The 20,029-nt window shown below is 39.3% G+C and overlaps 1 protein-coding gene across 1 annotated transcript in view; it reads right to left on the minus strand.

Moving 5' to 3' along the window:
• Positions 1–7,579: 7,579 nt before the first annotated feature.
• Positions 7,580–20,029, minus strand: part of LOC138059100 (Golgi to ER traffic protein 4 homolog) — a 16,125-nt gene continuing 3,675 nt past the window's right edge. The window contains exons 2-9 of the mRNA XM_068904617.1: positions 18,855–18,933; positions 17,767–17,924; positions 16,011–16,090; positions 15,359–15,497; positions 14,046–14,189; positions 12,384–12,462; positions 10,976–11,054; positions 7,580–8,081 (exon numbers count right to left, since the gene is read on the minus strand). Of these exons, the coding sequence (XP_068760718.1) occupies positions 7,993–8,081; positions 10,976–11,054; positions 12,384–12,462; positions 14,046–14,189; positions 15,359–15,497; positions 16,011–16,090; positions 17,767–17,924; positions 18,855–18,933 (847 nt within the window). The 3' untranslated portion in view covers positions 7,580–7,992. The remainder of the gene's footprint in view (positions 8,082–10,975; positions 11,055–12,383; positions 12,463–14,045; positions 14,190–15,358; positions 15,498–16,010; positions 16,091–17,766; positions 17,925–18,854; positions 18,934–20,029) is intronic.

Consider the following 20,029-nt stretch of genomic DNA (forward strand, 5'->3'; position numbering starts at 1 on the left):
TTACGGCCATTCCTGTTAGTTTTTTTTAGTACAAGAAGGCAAAAATATCTCTCAAACTAGACCCTCCGTGAGGGTACACTGGGTTGCCTGTGGTACGTGCAGCCCCGGAGGGGGAGGGGGGGGGGGGGGAGGGGGGACTCCCATTTGGAACACACGTGGATGCTTGTCGGAAATTTTAAATTTAACCCCTGAAGGAGACCATCTGGGCGTGGCTCAAGCTTTTTGTGACTCCTAAAGGAGACCAATCTGGGCGTGACTTAAGCAAATTTTGACCTTGGCGGCTTAAAATATTGGCGCTTTGCCCGAAACACCCTAAGCGAGACCAAAATCCAAAATTTACACCCCTAAGCGAGACGACGAGCATCCCCCCCGGGCGTGCAGCGTTCCAGGCAAATTGTGACTGGCCCACGGGCCGATTACGGGCTTGCAAAAACAAAGCAAAAGGTAATTAAAAAACCATATAATAAACTACTTACTAACCGAGCTAGCTCGAGCCGTACTGCCACGACCTCGGGCCAATATTTCCCTGGCAGTACAGCCCTCGCGCTCGGTTAGTAAGAAGTTATTAAGGGGTCACCCAGAAGTCATACCAGCAGAGGCCCTTTGGCTCACAGGTCCTCACACGTTCGTACGACGAAACAGATCCTTTTCTGAGGTTAAAAACCTGGCTACTGGCCTAACTCTTCTTCCTACTTTCCCAACCGCGAGAAAACCGCGGTAAAACAGCCAGCGCCAAAAAATGTTATTTTTTTCTCAAAAAATATTTACGTTAGGGGGAAAAAATACATCATTTTAAAGCTAAGAAAATAAGCTTTCCAACAGCATATAACTTATTTACAGAAAACTGAAACATTTTATAAAAGCGAAAGTTGAACGAAAAAATTTAAGAAAAATAACAGTAAAATATGTTTTTGGTCATTTTAGCGTTGATTACGAATTTTTGGATGCAAAACTAATATTTTCTGCAATTTATCTGCCTTCTTGGACATAAATTCGACCGAAAACTGATAAGGCACGAATATTTTTAGATTTTTAGGAATAATAGATAACGTGGTTCAATGCGTAATGTGATAATGCGATAAAAGTGTCAAATTTGCGACCCATTGCTAACGGCAACGGAAGCGATCGCATTACGAATAATTAACCTCTGTTGCCAAAAACCACTCAAATAACCGGTCAGTGTAAAACGCAGACTGCAGACTGCAGACCAGGGATAAAATGCAGCCTGAGGGTAAAATGCAGACTGCAGACTGCAGACTGTGGGTTAATAAAATAATAATGAAAAAAGAGTTATAAGAGTGTTAGTAGCCGTTTGTACTTTCACACTGAAACCCCAACACAGCTCCCATCGCTTTGGTTGCCCCACCGCATGTTTTATCGAACTCTGTAAGAATTGAAGCTGTTTGAATCCTTGTTGTTGTTTGAAAAAGGACAGTTTCGTAAAGTGAGTTGCTTTTAGGCAAAGAAGTCACCACCCCGTAATTCATATGCCCAAGATACCGGGTTTTTGTAAGTTTCTTTTTCTGTCAAGTGTGATAAAGTTTGACAATGAAATGAGCGAAGTCAAAACAAAGATCACAATCGCCCAACTCTTGTTTATGCAAAGTCAAAATTTACTCTCCAAGACGTGTACGACGTTATTTATCACCAGGTAATTCCATCATTTTGGAAATAGCAGCTACTTTATTATTCATCTGCGTCACAAGTTTTCACTGATTTTGGGGCTCATTTTGTTGAAACTCAAGCACGCTTCCAACAGGCCTGTGAACCCTTCCTGCTTACAGAGCAATACTAAAAAACTTCTCCCATATCACATTTCAACCTTAAGCTCGAAAATTCAATACACAACATGATATTATAATTCACAAAGGCAGAAAATACCACAGAATCCTTTTCCAGCGAAAATTTTATTGAAACAAACAACATATTTGCTCTTAGAGGCGAAAACCTCTTCCTATTTGATTGCGTGCGTGAAGACAAGAAACTCAATTGTGTCAAATTACCATGTACTTCAGGTAAATACTGCTCACTTTGATTTCGTCTCGACGGGCGATAGATTGTTGTCGAAGTCCAGTACTCGTCGCTTTTGAGATTCATGCCTAGTTTATCCAACTGACTTTCCATTATTGAGCTCCATAAGGGTATATTTTGTTTAAGGATCCACTAAAACGCCATTCGCGTTGCATGACTTTCGACGCCATTGCAGGCTAAGTTAATGATTCTACTCTGTCCACAATAGAAATCTACGCAGTTCCACTACCCTCTCGATCCTAAGAAAATACGCGCAGAAGGCTCTATACACAAAGACACTACTTACCAGGGGAGTGACAGGCAAGACTTTTACCTACACGGAAAAAAAAAAAAAAAAAAAAAAAATAAAACAAACAAACTAAACGTATACCTCGACTGGGTTTGCCCATAGGCAACCCAGTAAAAACTGAACGAGACGTAACGTTGAAAGACTCTTGAAAACGAGGTACGAAGACAGGAAAATGGAAGTTATTCCAGCGGTTGAGCTGAATGAGTATAAGCCTGTTTAATTATTATTTATCATCTCCGTCCGCACTAAAGATGGCAATGAATACGAGCCGACTTCCCTTCGAAGTTTAGTGACTAGCTTCCAACAACACCTGAAGAAAAAGGGATAATTATTCCCCAAGGATGATAAACGACTTGATATTTGAAAAAAAAAACAGAAAATTTCTTCAGTCCAAACAAAAACAACTAAAGAAGCAAGGGGAGGGAAATAAACCCAAAGAATCTGTAGATTTGAGAAGTGACGAATTAAAAATATTGTACGAGAAGGGTTAGCTCGGTATGTGTAGTCTCGAGGCACTCTTAGGGTAATTCCCTTGAAATTGTTCTACTATCAAACTTTTTTTGAAACTTGGCATAATTAACATTCATGATATGAACATTGAAAAAATGCAATAAAAAAATGGGGTCACCGTGCTTGTTTATGCGTCAGCAGGCTCTCAAAATGGGGTATCTTTACTCGTTGCGCGTTAAAAATTCGAATCACCTTCATACAGAATTAGTCTTGGTTAGTTAAAAGACGAAAAATTTAATTTCGAAAATAAGGCTTCTTTTATTCACATAAGCAGTATTGCTTCATTTACGCCGTTTTTCATTGCCTGGTTGTAGGAATAGTGCACTTTTTGGGACAGTTCGGTGGTTAGCTTGAAGTCCTCGCCTTGGCCAAAATACACTCAGTACGGAACTGTTTTCCAAAAAAATTCATGTTCTGCTATCAAACTTTTTTCTTCTTCAAATATGTTCTTTACTAGACTGTTCTTAGCCAATACCTGAAAAAAAAAATCGGGGTTCACCGTGCTCGTTTGAGAGAAAAGGAGCATTTATTTCGCTATCGGGTTGAGTTTGAGCGAAATCTCTTACGTTGTGTACGTGCACGTGCTCATGTGCGCACGCTAATGAGGCGAAAATCGTCCACAGTAGGGATGCGCAATGCAATACTAAGGAATTACCTTAAACACACTTTGGTAGTTCACGCTCTTGAGTGCATCATGGGTAATCAGGGCAACATGGCGGGAAATTCAAAGGTTTGTCACGGAAATTCAAAGTAAAATAAACTGTCTATGACTCCACTTTTCTAGACTTTCGCCTTCATAAACCAAACAAATAAGTTCAAGTTCACGACTGAGATGAATTTGTAGTTGGTATCTGTTCTTTGGAGTTCCTAAATATTGTTTTTCCATACATTCTCTGTAATTTTGTACCTTTGGAAATACAGGAAATATGTGACAGAAACTTTGTTCGATAAAATAATTTCTACAATGGTCATTTTCTCCAACTTTATTCTGCCGCATCTTTGAGCGCATATCTTCTGTTTTGGTAAAAAAAAAAACCAAAATTCCATATCATGAATACTTTTCATCGTTTTTAACTCACACAACGTCACGCAAGTCTTGCCCTGATTACCCATGATCTCAAGAGCGTGAGCTCGTTTATTTGTCTACCAAATGCTACACGAAAAAAAAAAAAAAAACTCAGTACCTATGAAATAAACACATTACAGCATGGAAAGTGCTTTGTACGTTTTTATTCACTCATTGTTTCGTATCAGAAAACTCACTCGCTCACTGCGCTTACTCGTCTGTTATCTAGTACTACTCAACTCGTGAACAAAAATCGTACGCGTGCAGTCAGGGGCACCCAACGGCAATTTTCGGGAAAATATCTGTTCGGAAGACGATTTGAGAACTAGAATTCTCGGAACTTCTGTTGTAAAATTTCTTGCTTGCCTGCCTCTCCTAGGATTTTCGAACATCTACAAAATTGTATAATTACCCACTTTAAACGGATATTTACCCTAAAAAAGGCCACCTAAAATTTTCGGGAGCCTTTTCCTGGCTGAAATTTTCGAAAAGGTAAGTTTTGATCCCTATAATTTTCGGATCACTAGACTTTCAGCTAGGAAATCCGAACAGATGAAAAATTTCTAGGGGATAAAAATATGACTACATCTACCGTTTAAATACTAAAATACATTTAACAATGCCATGTTTAAGTGGTTTTGAACTATATTCTCGTTGGGTGCCCCTGTACAGTTTCCATAAAGTAATCTCTATATAAGAACTATTCGATAAACTGAGGCCCCGTCACACGTATCCGGATACTTTTTCCTCCATCAGCTGGCCTCCCGTTCACACGAATGCGGCGTTTTCGGTCACCGAAAACGAAGCTTTTTGTAAACACTCTCCAGACTGTACAATTTTGCGGAGGTTTATCGTGTGAAAACGTTCGAATACGATAGCACCGAGCGTATGCGGGTATGTGCTATGCGGAGTGCTCTGTAGGTGGAGGTTAGCGTTTTTGAATCGTGTGAACAGGCAAATTTGATTCCAAAACGCTACGTGTGGACGCAGATTTTTTCATATGCGGAGAAGAAACTATTTTCGAAAATATCCGGATACGTGTGGTGACGCGCACGAGTAAGACGTGAGGGCTGGTTTTATCCTTTCGTGTGCCACTCACGCGTGGCAGTATAACAGCTTGCAAGGGATGCAACACCTCTTTGAATCTCAAGCTCCGGAGCAAAGTCTGAAAAAAAAAAGATGACGCAATCATGCAATGGCAATAAATCGGGCCAATTTCAGTTCGCAGTTTAGGTGATGCTACAGGTCGACCGTAAAAATACTTCATGAGGCGATCGTAAATGCCTTAAATGGTGTTCACTGTATCAGATTTTAAGTGAAGTGGAATTGGCTAAAGTTCGTTAAGCCACAAAGTACTGTTATTACATGGTAAAAAGTCTTTTGCAAGCCTTTGCGATTATCGAGGCCAGTACGCGTTGAAACTAAGTAAGTCTAAATCTCCAGCACCCTGCTAGCAGAACCTTTCTCTTGTTTGATTTGACGTTTCTCCTCCTTAGTAAAGAAAAGACAAAAAGAGGCTCTGCTCGCAGGGTGAATCTCCAGCAGTTTCAAACATGATAATGTCACGAGATAACAGATGTTGTCTGACCGACTGGACGGGTTGGATCTAGGGAAAAGTGACGTCATTCACTCAATGGCTTAAAATTTCAGCGCGGAAACGCAGTTTAATATGTATGCAAAACACGAGTTTAAAAATCTGAAAGCCCGAAACTCCCGTGCTGCATGTTAATTCAGTTGCGTACAAACTCATTGCGTTCTCAAACTAGTGAGTCTTTGACATCATTTTCTCTGCGATCCAGCTCTCTCAAGATATTAAAGTTAGTAATAGCGCGCCATTAAATAGGAAAATTCCAGTTAAAATAAACAAGTGGCTTTTTGACATTAATTAAGGCTTACAACTTGGGTCACTTCGTGTTTAGCTAACATAGTTTTGAAATCCAAAGAAAAAAAATTTTATTTTTTTGATCATAGTACCACTTTAACGGAACTATTTTTTGCAACAACAAGAAATAGAAACATTCGTGGTGTCGAGTGAGAGGCTTTATGCGAGACCGAGGCTTCAAAGAGCCTCAGTTACTACAGAACTCGATGAACATCCGGTTTTACAACATAACGGTAAAGTCACTGCGTACGAGCCAGAACGCCCATCAGGCAGGCGCTTATCTCCGGTTTCCGTAGCATGAAGCAACTAGAAGTATGTCTACTCTCCCCTGGATGGGATGCTAGTCCATCGCAGGGTTACCCCCAGCATTTCGCCAGTACCCATTTATACACCTGGAGGGAGAGAGGCACCGTGAGAGTAAAGTGATTTGCCCAAGAACACAACACAATGTCCTCCGGCCAGGACCCGAACCTGGAGGACCCGAACCATGAGGCCACCGCGCCTCCCATGGTTTTACAACATGCAGTGGAGCAACCAAAGGGATGGGTGCTGTGTCGGGGCTTCAGTCTGAAATGTCGTTCACCGATTCAGAAACTCAAGCCCATGTTCCGAGTGATGACAAATGATGCAAATACAACAGCAATGCTGGATTCAGCCTTCTGCAACTGTTATGATTAAGATATTACTCTAATCTTGCCTGTTGACAACATGATGAAATCGTCAGTACAGAACTCCCAGTAGCGGGGTTGGAAATGCCCGAAATTTTGTAGTTTCTTTTAGCTCTTCTTTGTCCTCTCCCTTAAATCACCGGATTTCACTTTGATGATCATCCGGTATTTCCGATCCGATAACCTGTACCAAATCAAAGTATTCCCATAGCTAGTAGGTCACCCATATATCCGTTGTTATGAATGAGGCATCCGGACTTCAATCGCTGCAGAAAATTTACTTCTTTTCGCTTTAGTCTATTTCATCCCTCTAGTTTGCTCCTAAACCTTCCAAAATGTATCACCCTCTGCGCAACATGGTATTCCGAGTAAACGCTAAAAAATCGTCTTGTTTTTCGCCGTTAGAGCGTGAGAGACTTCTGCTAGCAGTGAAGACAGTAGTCTCTCAAAGATTTTGAAACTAAGCTTCTCTAATAGAGAAACGATACTAAGCAATACAAATGTGGTTGTGTGAAGACAAGTTAAAAGGGAAAACGGCTCACTTCCAGTTGCCGTCGGAGTCTCAAAAACGTTGGGTGCTACTGCTATCTAATATTGTTATGGAAGGGTCAAACACATGCTCGTGGTTCATTGTTTTTTTTTTTTTTTGGTGCAAAATAATAAAATCTCCCTCCCACCCTGAAATCTTAGAGGCTGTTTCGTCCAAAGCCGAGAAATCCAGGTTCTTCTATACAGGTTTTTACCGTGCAGATTCGCTAGAAGTCTTATCGTCCGCAGTCAACACAGGTTACAGATCCATGGGTCAGGCTTTGCTCGCGTCCTTTTATTTTAACAATTGTCTTTGAATTACGAAGATCTTGTTTTTTAACGTTACGTTATCGGGAAGCTGGAGCCATTTAATCCATAACTTCAAATGCAGCCATTGTTTTGGCTCTTTATGCAATCTTTCCCCCCTAGGAACTGCGGGACGAGCCAAAAGAACTTGTCGTAGCTTGGAGAATGCAAACTTTTGCAAGATTTGTTGACAAATTTCCATGATAAAAGTGGGTAAAATAACTAAATTGACTCGTTTGGTTTATTTGGGAAATTGACGCTACGGGTCATGGACTCCTAAATTAGCAACTACAAAGGAATTTGCTATGATTTTCCGTGAATTTAATGCTTCTACAGGATAACAATCCTAACCAGTATTGTCCACAACATAGATATCCAAAATTAATGCCTTGATGCATTCAGGGAACAAGAGACTCTATCCTTGAACCAGAATGAGGTTCATTTGTGCCACGGTCCATTGCTGGAAAATTTCTAGTTCAGTACGAAGACGACCTGTCAGCTATGTGTTTCCCAGGCTTCGTTACAAAGGCGTGCTGCCGATTTATTAAAAGGTGCGAGACTAGACAAACGAGCTAGCGCACCGGCCATCATCACGTCGAAGGATCGCAAGATTGTCTGTCAAGAAATTAATGACAGTCCAACGATTTTTGAGACATAATTACGGATATGCCTTGTCAAGTATTCATGGCTTATAAAAGTTCGATGGTAATCTTTAGTCCACTTCTTCAGACTCGATAAAAGTTGAGTTCGAAGCCGACGCACTGCTGCTTCCTTCGTCCAATAAACTTTGCATTAAGTCTCCTACAGTAAAACAAACAACAACATTTTTTACGTTAATAGGCCATTTCCGAGCTCCCGTCTGTCTTCTCTTCAAAGCGTGTCTAAGTGCGAAGTTTTGTGATGGTAATTAGTTAATTTTTCAATTAACAAAAACTTCGCACTTAGACTCGCCTTGAAGAGGAGGCAGACATGAACTCGGAAATGGCCTATTTAAACCAAAAAAACCTGATACAAAATTGCTCTCAGTCTCTCTATCTCCTGCCGTCACAAGTTCAGAATTGCACACGACTGAAAGAGAACAGAGACTGCACGCGGTTAAGGTGGATCAAACCAGTTTCAACAATTTCAAGGGGATGTCTTATTAGTAGGATTGAGTCTAAACAACTGTTTCACGTCAATGTACCACGTGAAACTCCAATTATTACTTCACAATATGCACTCATTGATGTGACTTAAATAGGTGACCATAACAACAAAAGATAACCCTTAACACACCCTACATTTCACAGATCTTAACAACGAACCCGGTGACCCTCATTATTTAGTGATGAAAAGTGATAAGGAGGATGAGATAAAGCTCTCTGCAAAGTATTAAAATTTATTATGTAAACACCAATGAAATACCAAGTGAGCTTTCGCGCGAAGACATGATATCCTCAAACGTGAAGATAACATGTTATTTTCACACGTGAAAAGATCACTGTTTCTATGGTTACATATGAAAATCGTGCCTGTGAAATGATTTAGTATTTCATTGGTGTTTATATAATAAATATAATATACACCTTATTCCAAAATGGACGCCATTTAAATATTCTGTTGTTTTTATTCAAATAAGCCCTGGATGCCTCGTTCTTAACTTTAAAATTCAAAAGAATATTTTATCTTGATCGAGGCAACAAGGGCCAATTTATATCCGCATAAATCAGCGGCCATTTTCGAATAAGGTGTATTACGTGGCAGCTTGGAGATACGAAATTTCTCTTCTTGTGTTGAGAAATATTTCACTCGTTCGCTGTGCTCACTGGTGAAATATTTTTCACACCCGAAGAGAAATTTCGTATCTCCGCGCGGCCATGTAATATCCTATATATTCTCTGGAGCGGGTTCATAGCCACCTTAAAATTTTGCAATTGTGAAGATACTATGAATCTTGTCCAGAGAATATGTTTTAACTTGGTACAGGGTTTTACCTTAGACTGATAATCACTTTCCAGCTGTAAGAGTTGGTGTCAACGAGTTTGCTTCTGAGATGTAAGCATCAGTTTAATGATACACGGTACGATTTGTCGGGCCGATAAATCGTACCGTGTACATTGCGTGAAACGTGTAATTCTTCCTCAAAAGATCTTCCCGTTGTCTTTTTAGTATCCGCCATTTTGAACGCTTTAATTTGTTAAGTATTTATGCGCATTATCCACTCGCATACCCTTTGATTGACATGGCGGTTTCTCTTGGAGTATCGGCCCGATTTTTTGAAGTCGGGCCGACACTCCGAGAGAAATCGCCTTGTCAATCAAAGGGTATGCGAGTGAGTCAAGTCTCTGTATCGAGCCTAGAGAGGCCCATCAGGCAGGCGCTTATCTCCGGTTTCTGTGGCATGAAGCGACTGGGAGTATTTCTACTCCCCCTTGGTTGGGATGCTAGTTCATCGCACGGTTACCCCCAGCATTTTGGCCAGTACCCATTTACACCTGGGTGGAGAGAGGCACAGTGGGAGTGAAGTGTCTTGCCCAAGAACACAACACAATGTCCCCGGCTAGGACCCGAACCCGGACCACTAGCGAGTGAGTAATGCGCATAAATACTTAAAAAATTGACGCGTTCAAACGTACCGTGTAAACAGGCCTTTGAATATTGGTTAATTTTTGAGGGATTCTTTTGTTGCTACGCTAACCTTTCACGTCACATGAATGAAGGCACCTTGTTAAATTATTGGCTTTTCATATGGTACCATAACATTATCCTTCCTTCAAACAGTTTCAATCCTTCTAATAGTAGTTTCTTGAAAATGATAAAACAGGCTTGACCATCCTTTTAAAAGTGTACAGCGGATTTCCATGATCAGTCTATATTGATTGTTCTCTAGTTTTTCTCCTGTTTGTTCAAATGGTACTTTAGCTAAAACAAGGTTCTTATCATAGCAGTCGTCACCTTGAACCTACCCTGTGGGCACTTCGCTGCAACGCGAATAACAAAAATAGACACATGAGAAATAGCAACGCACGAAAATGTGAACAAGAATTTCGCCCATTTCTTGCGCGACCTGGTTACCGGGGTCGCTCTTCTTCCCGTCCCCCCTATTTCCCATCTCAGGGGAGGGGAAGAAAAAAGACCCCGAAAACGAGGTTGATCTTTCAAGCACGTAACGCCTGAGGGAAAAGCGTACATTTTCCTTTTTTGATCAACTTCTAAACAGCAGAACCTAGTAACAAATTTTTGCCAGCACACTACATTTAAGTTGGTTTTTGTCTATTAATAGTTTACAGATTCTGTATAGCCGAATTCAAACCAATAATTGGTTGCCAGAAAAGAATACAGAAAGTATTTCCGTATTCTTTTCTTAGATTAGGAAACACAAACCATTTCAGTTAAGTAGGGCCTGATGCATTGCAAACACTCTCTATTATCCACGTGTCTGTGGAACGGCGTTTCTCTACAAGAACAACCTTTTCGCCTCAGAGGGTTTCCCATTGACGAATAAACACATCAGCCTTTAAGAAGAGCAAGTCTATAAGTGGCTCTCCAAGAAGACAAATAGGTTAAAGGGCACACGCACAAAATAGAAGTAATTAAAAAACATCTAATATTACATTTAACGAGGTTAACACTCGCCATCTCCTTAATTACAATAGCAAGGAAGGGCAAATAGCTTTTGAGTAGACATAAAAGCAAAAAGCACAAAGAGGGCTCACCTAAGATGCCTTCCATCATGCCCCTGTTTGATGGCTTTGGTGGTAGTCCAAAGAAGACTTGACCGATCTTGTCCAGATACTGCAGCATAGAGTCAGCAAGAAATGAAAATACTTGTAAATATTTGTAATTCGATGAACAACAACTATCTATCTAGCGTTTCAGACGAGTTTTTTTACATTGAGGAGGGGCACCCAATAGTCTCCTTCGCAGCCGTTATTAGAGTCGTCACGCAACGCTCGGGAGGAGCGTTGCGTTACGACCCTAATAACTGCTGCTAAGGAGACTAGGCACCCAAAGGAATGTGAATGGGCTCAGCTGTGTTCAGTTTAAGTGAGTCTCTATTCTTCTTACAATACCTGGAACACTGACTATCCATACTGCATTAAATGGATTTATTCACCAAGCTTATTCGGTCAAGATGGATGGATATTTGCCAAGTTCTTTTTTTGTGTGGTTATAGTCAAGGTCCATAAACACGCGAAAAAAGAGACCAATATCCAGCCATCTTGACCGAACAAGCTTGGTCAAGGAAGGATTTATTATATGGGATAAAACCCCAAAAAATGATCTTTGATCTTGTGGGACCAAATTGCACTAACTTGGCCAATCATGAAGCACACAGCACTTCAGAGGTATAATGATAATGATAATGATGATGAGTAATATTGTCATTTATCATTGAAGAGCACATTTTCTTTGTGGATAAAATGTAATAATATTATCAAATATCATTATTTTATAAAAAAGCAAACAAATATATCTTTTTCACTGGCTGGGAGGTCCGTATAAGGAAATACTATGTTTGAGTTCTCAAGTACAGCCCAAGGCTGAAGGCCGCAGGCCAAGGGCTGTACTTGAGACCAAGGGTACAGTTTTTCCCTATACGAACCGGTGAATAATCTGTTTATTTATTTTTTCCTAAAATGATGCGCTGGCTGGGAAACATTGCTTAAGGCTGGCCTGGCCTGCGATGTTCATTTTCAAAAGAGAAATATCACGCAATACTGTATAGCAACACCGTTACTTTTAAAAACACTAAAAAGGCTTCAAAAAATCTATTTCTGGTCCTAACACCAGCTCATCACACAAGCTCATGCACCCAGGAGAAGGATTCTGCCCGGGTTGGTGGGCAACATAGAAAAATTCCGCTCATTCCCAGAGTCAATCAGATTGCAGGATTCGCAGAATTCTGCCTGCTCGCGGCGAAAAAGATTATGCACATACTGTAATGATTAAAGGGAACAACAGGATTTTCATCTTGCTTTTGGTAATTATACTGTTTTGTTTTATGAAAAGCTTAATCAGACAAGACTGAAGAGATCACTGTATTTAAAATTAAAAAATGGCTTTTATTTTAGCATGCTATTTATGCATATTACAATTTTTCATCATAGAGGCAAAACATACCTCTTTGTAGACTGGATCTCTTTCAATGGAAGGTTGATATTTTTCACACAACACTGTAAATTGACTTAGACTACCTTTCCTGAAAACCAACAATAATCACTTGAAATTCAAAAAAACCAGTAAAATCAGATGATGCACTTGAACATCAATTTTTTCCCACCACCACAGCTGTGACCAGGTGATTTTTCAACTGTGAACATTGTGAAGGAAACAACCTTCAAATTTGTATCAGAGAAAATTATTACTACTCTGTTGTACTGGTAACATTACAATGTTACCCTCTGACATCCTGCCTTTTCAGAGATTACCTGGTGAAACAGTTTTTATTAAGTGAAGCTATAATACTCGCAGTCATGAAAGCAATTTCAGCTATTGCCTAGAGAAGCCTGAAAAATTCAGGACTTTAACTGGGTTTGAACTCATGATATCACAATGCCAGAGCGATGTTCTTATCAAATGAGCTATGAAGCCACTGATTTTGGGAGCAGGTCATTTGGAGTTCAAATATTCCCCTGGTGAATGAATCAATGAATGAAATGATATATTCATTGTTAGATGTTACAGTATATGTAACATAAAGATAACCAGGGTTTTAATGAAATTTAAATCTGGCTACTGGTTTGAGTAGAGTAACTACTGCCTGTTGTCACTGTATCAAAATGAAACTCAATCTAAGGGTTTGAAAGAATCTGTCCTTAATTAATTCAATTTAGAAAAAAGTAGCTGACTTCTCTGAATGAAGTAGCCGACGATTTCATCTGGTGGTCGGTACTTAGTAAAACCACTGGATAATAATGAAGAATTAAGGGCTGCACTGCCATGGGAAAAGTCCAGCTATGTAACAATATTCAGTGCTCGAAATTAGCGGTAGTCCGGTTGTGCCAGATGACCAGAAAGTCTCCCAGGCGACTAGTTTTTAGTAAAATGAAATGGTTGGTTGCTTGCTTGAAGAAAAAAACAACGGACAACCCAGCCAAAAATAGAAAATGTATCACATAAGCAGCACCTGACTCACTTGACAGTTTTCTCTTGTCAGTGTCTGATAGTAGTGTGAAGTTAACACTAATAAATTTGCCGCAGTTGAGCATTTTCCCTTGTTTTGAATATCTGTGGCTTTTACAAAAAATTGTCAGATAGGAGAATTCACATGTAGTTCGATGGAAATTGAAGTCTCCATTTTGAAAATGCTAAAACTTAAACCCAGACTTCCACAAAAAAAAAAAAAAGCAGATGCACACTTAGAACTATGGGATGCTCAAGCTCCAACACCATGCAATTGCATCTCAACATGGTGTGCATTCAATTGTAGAGGGCTTCTGAATGGGCAACCAAATTTATGGGTTTAGTTGCCCGGCTTTTGAAACAGGGACGACATCGAATTTTTTTTAATTTCAAGCACTATAATTATGATTATTATTCGCCGAAGGTGAGGGAAATATCGGTGACTAAAAACTGACTAAAAACGAATTCTGTGGTGAATAATTGCTTTAGTATAATTACCTGTACAAAGGTGATTATTTGAAAATACGCATTTTCTTTAAAACAATTATTATTAATTTCTTTGTCTGCTGTTATTTTGAAAAAACCACTTAGGTGATTATCGCGTAATAATCAGCTATGTAATTATACTAACAATAATTATTTACTGAAGAATAGACAAACCTTTCTATAGCTAAAAGCAAGAACCAAACAAAATTTAGAAGTGGCTTTTGATATGGAGGTCCCAGACCAGAGAAATCTGGATGTTGTGCTGTGTACTTGGAAAATACTGTATTGGCTGTCATAAAATTCTGTAAGCAAAGAAATCTGCAAGGCAAGGAGAGGAAGTCATAAAAACACTCCCAAGCCTGCAACTATAGTCAAAACTTGAGCTGCAATAATAATGTAAACTGTGCTGGGTTGTATCAAGTTAAGACTTAACATAATGCACATTTCCAAAAATTACAGTCATACAGGCACTTCTGACAAAATCTGCAAATCAGAAGTGATATTATCAATAATTTCATGGCAAAAGCATCTTCTTTCTGACACTGAGGGAAATGCAAGAAAAAGGCTAATAGGCTTAAAAATCTTAATTATTACAATGCTTTAAGATTGGCTATTAACAATAATAATTATTCCACAGGGCGCGTTGGATATGAGATCATAGATAGCCAACGAAGAGGGTAGCAGAGAGTTGGCTATAATCATCTCAAATTCGACAAGAGCAGGTGGAATAATAATAACTAGCAATTTCTAAAAGAAAGTGAAGAGCTGCGAGAATAGAATCAGTTACTGGTACTCTAACAACGGAAATGTAGTTTATTTATGAAACAAGAGGCTACAGGTAGCCCACACTTTGTTTGAAGGATTTTCAGCCGATGTCCTTTAAGTTCACAGTATTTCAGTGGGGTCACAATATCTTGGTCAATATCCAGTTTCAATCCCATAGTCTCAATTCCACAGTCCATAACCCAATGATAGGGTTAAGTGTGATCATAGATATTGTTGTTTACATAATTTTAAAATGTTGTTAATGGCAATGATTCCAATCAAAACCAGTAAGCGGATGCTTTACAAGTCTCTACCATGGTATTTAAAAATGTCTAATACTTTTTCTTAACAATACTGGGAGAACTATAAAACGATGATATGTGATATGAGTCAAACAATAACCAGATATATCATTGCATGCACTGAAAACACAAAAACTTGTTTCCGGTCACACACACAATTCTTTAATACATATTTGCCTGTCAATCTGTTACGTAGTCTTCCATGGTTTAGTGGTAATCGTGATTGCCTCTGAAGGAAGAGATATCCTACTTTTCCAATTATCTATAGTTTTTAATAATTAAAAGTACTGTAGATGCTACGAGGATGATATTTGAGCCCATCAAAAAAATCATCAAAGGTTTATCTGCTAATTTCATCTTCAGGATTTTCTTTTTTATCCTGTACATTTTACCCTTATGAAGATATGACAGGACACATACTGTAGAACAGCTTGTGCAATAAATAGATCTGCCTCTCCTGGGAATCCCCTGGTCGTAGCACTTTCCACCAACATTGCTGCACACTGATGTCCATCAGACGTAAACAAAAAGTGGTACTGGGAATCACCGAAGTTTTTTTCTGTGACAAAATCAGAGGCAGCAATTCAGATAGATAAAGAAGATATAGATCCTTTGACATATACAACTCAAACAACAACTGGCTTAAGAGATGAGTGACTTCAACACCTGTGATTTTGTAATGGGGGAATGATAAAAATATCGATATGATAAATAAATATACACTAGTAATTGATTACCAGTCACTCACAATGAACAGATCAACACAACACATATTTTTGCTTATAAAAGAACATTTACAGTAAGTACATTTTCTACCCATTCAAAAAAAGTAATACAGTTCTCTAAAAAAGGGTAAAATTCATGAAGTCCACAACCTTCTTGTCTGGTACATAATATTAGTTTCTGCCAGGTTTTTTTGTGCTAATCAAATTTTTATGACTTAAGTTAATTCTAGAATGTGTTTTGAAGACCCTACATGTTGAACAATACTGTGACCAGAAAACCTCAAGACCTTAATATTCCACAACCATGTTCAAGATTATTATTATGAAAGTTAAAAATCAATCCACACCTTTCCAAAATCTATGTGCACATGTCAGGTGAAGATTAGGGTGTCCATATTTAAGGGATGGGTCTGTATCTGATGTCCATCTGAAAAAAAAAAAAACATTAGAGAACAATAATAATAATGGTTATTTTTATTTCAATGTTTCTCATAGTATTGTTACACAAACATTCCCTTGTTAATAAAATACAAATTTGAAAACTTGTCATGATAATAAAAAAATAATTATTTAAATTATCCTTTACTTGTTAAAAAAAATTATTAAATTGCTATAAAAAATAAAACATTATAAAACAAAATCCTTCATGTAAATTCACACAGAACTCATTGCTCATAATTTTAATAATATTTCTGACGAACTAGGCAGGCTCAGTGAGGCAATGAAGCTAAAGGTAGCCCGCTAGCAACTGGTACGTTCTACATGTATTAAAAAGTCAGTTGAGCCGCCCACTTTAGTCACGTTAATGCTTTGGTGCGCAATAAAAGACAATACACACAACTTGGGCGTAAACGAGGGGCAGGGAATGTACTGGCAAGGCGCGGATAATACCCACCGCCAGTATGGACCACCGGATGAGGGGCCTCGGGAACTAGCCGAGGGGGTGCCTCATGCCTGTATTGCAAGGTGGGCATAGTGGCTGGCATAATGTCTTGGGGCCAAGTTAACCCAGTCCAGCAAAGTAACAATATACTCCCTCCCTAACGGGGCTTCAGCACAGGGCTGAAGGGGTGCCGCAGGCAGCAATTCCCCGCCCATATTTTATTAAGAACTCTTAAATAGGTTACAGAAGCTCATAAGGAAAAAATAAAATAAATAACAAGATAACCAGAAAGCAAAACAGGCGGGAGGGAGGGATTAAATTGCTGAACGGAAAAAAACAGAACTACACTGTAGTTGAGCTTTAGAAATGTCAAACTGAGAAGGCTCGCATGGCAGGATGAATGAAAGAGCCAAGTAAGGTAGTCACGTGATGGGAAGTCACCCTCTCCTCCCAGGCGCTGCCCAGTACTTGCTTACCAGCATTAACATCTATTTTATTCCAAAATACCATCAAGTGAGCAGAAAAAGCTGGCAACACACAATCTTAAAAATCAGGCTAATGAAACATGGGAAAAAGCAAAACAAAATTCCAATTCTCAAATGCTAGATCTTAAGAGCTTAGCAACCAAGCCACAAAATCTATAGAGTAAAAGAAGCACATGACAAATACCGGTACTTGTAAAATATAGAATGTTTAAGAACAAGATTGAATGATGTGATCGCAGCTGATGATTTAGCAGAGTTGCAGACTTAAAGGCCTTCTTGATTTTTATATAAAGCACTTAATAACTTGCTGAGGCCATGTAAAACTAGTCTTGGTCCAAGGGAAATGTCACAGAACTTTCTTACATTATTTTTTGCTTACTTTCATTTAAATGACAATGAGCTCAATTACCATATTTTGCTGTGTAAATTAAAACATTCCAGTGACTGCCGACAGAGTCTATAATACAACCCATGTATATATGTCAAACGTTGGCTGAATCTTAGGTACATACGGCCAATGGTACCAGTGCACGCCCAGACTTCGAGAAAAAACCACAGGCGCACACTAAGACTTATGATATAATCAAGGTCAATCGCCACATGATTACATGTACATCTCAACACCAGGTGCCTTATCATGGCATGTGTTTAATCATAAGGGGGTTCCTAATGAGCAACCAAGGATTTATCAGCTGCCAATACACCATACCTGTATACAAAAACATAATCACTTACTTTAAAGCGGCTGTCATAAACCCATATCGGTCTACTGATCCAGGTTCATAAAGTTCAAATACATTTCTAATTTTATTCACGACATCATCTGCAACTGGTATCTGTGCTTGATGAAAACACTCTAGCATCAACATCGCCAAATCATTAGCACTTCCCTCCTAGTTGACAAACAATAAATTCAATGACTCATAATAGATTTACGAAGGAAAAAAGAGCAGGCTTTGCAAACAAGGTTTTTTCAGGGCCACAATAATTATTGAGGAGGAGGATGCAGATCTAAAGTGGAGTCGGTTGGGAATGTGGAGAGGAAATATTGGAGGAGCATGATCAGATGGTTTTGGTGGTGTACTGGGAGCTTTGCGGGAATTATGGTGTGAAGTGTGCTGATGTGCGGTATAAGGAGGTTCTGGATGAGGTAAGGGCATCAGAGGATGGGAATGAGAAGATCTTGTGAGATAGGAGCATCGTGACAACACTGAAGATGGAACATATTGTTCAGACATTAATGTGACGGATCGAGCAGCTCAGGAGTGGGCATGTGCCCAGGGACAGAACTGCAGTGGTTAAATTAATAAAGAGGATGACAAAAATCACCAACTAGTCCCCTCTCACAAAGGAAATCAGATAGATACATCGAGAATTGACAAAGATCATGCTGTTGGTTGGGTGTGGCATCTGGTCGGGTGGAGGGTTCTTTGAAAGATTTCGGGATTCCAGATGTGTAGGGAGGAATGCATGCAACAGCAGTCATTGGGTCCACCCTAATCCTCAATAAGATGCTTAGCCTCTAAACCCCGTGTCTGGGGCTGAGACTAAGCAGTGTTTACATCTGCAGAGTGAATACCATTAAAAGCAAAAGAAGAACTCAAAAAACCAAAAAACCGTAAGGGATGATCGCAACAAGAAGTTTGCAAATGCACTGAAAAATGCAGGGAATCATCGCACATGAGCACTTTTTTTTTTTATCAATTGCTGCTGACTCAAGATAACATACTGTATTGCCTCTTCGTTATTCTCTTAGACTATCTAATATTATTTACCAGGAATGAAATACCATTCCACCTATTTAGTAAATATATGTATCTTACCTGTTTATGTTTTAAGAATAAACAAGCTCCATTGTGTACAGTATCTATAGCATCCTTGTAACATCCTTGAGCCATATACCTAGAAGTGAGAGAATATAACAATCAAGGCATGCACTCACCGAGTACTCGCATTCGTCCCTCACCTCGATCAATGTTGACTTGGAAGAAATGATGGTTTGAGAAGAGAGGAGACAACCAGAGCACCTGGGTGATAAAAGGGTGATAAAGGGGAGAACAAACAAATCTTGTGAAGGGTGTCAGGGTTTGGGTGACCCACACCCCTAATCTGCAACCTGCATTAATTTTACACTCTCTGTAAATCTTATGCTAGATAAATGGAAATGAACCCATGAAACAGTGCTGCAGCTGGAAACAAGTCCCATCACAGCTACAGCTCTACTCCTTTCTAAATACAGTTATCAAAAGTAGCACAAAAGGCAGTTTTCCAAACACCTCATTATTAATTTAACCCATTGACTCCTAGGAGTGGGACTAATAATAGATTTCCTCTGTCTAACACCACATGATTTTACTTGTCAATGGCGGCGGTCCAGGGGCCCGTTTCTCGAAAGTCCCAAAAACTTTCCCGGCCTGAAAAGCCATTTGTGAACCTGCCAACCACTTGCTCAGGAACGCCGATCTTTTAACGTGTTTTCAAGGTAACAAAATGCAAACTGACTGTAAAGTTTGATGACTGAAATCCTCTCCGTTCTTGAGATAAAGAGGGAATTGTGACACCCGTAAATGGCCCGTAAAGTTTCGGGACTTTCGAGAAACGGGCCCCAGGGCAGTTCAGGTGTCAATGGGTTAACATGCTGGATATTAAATAATGATAATTTTGTACATGGTTTGAACCCTGGAGTCATATCATAATTATTAAGTTAAAGTATGATCGTCCAGGTGAGTATAGTCCTGAAAAGGACTGTTTAACATGGCATTGACTGATGCTTCGACAACCTGAGCGGAAGTCATCTTCAGAGTCAAGTACCGGTAGTAACGTCAGTAGATAACTACGAAAACTCTGGTTGTAGATGTCATTGGATAACTTACTTGTGACGTTATTGGTCAACTGTCAGTTGAGCCTAGATGTAATTGGTTGTGAAGATTAATTAAACAGTTATTGGTATATTTCGTCTACAGTTCTAACGTCTGTACAGTATGTGTATTATAGAAAA

The sequence above is a fragment of the Montipora capricornis genome, chromosome 8 (assembly GCF_036669925.1).
Source record: "Montipora capricornis isolate CH-2021 chromosome 8, ASM3666992v2, whole genome shotgun sequence".
Lineage (NCBI taxonomy): Eukaryota > Metazoa > Cnidaria > Anthozoa > Scleractinia > Acroporidae > Montipora > Montipora capricornis.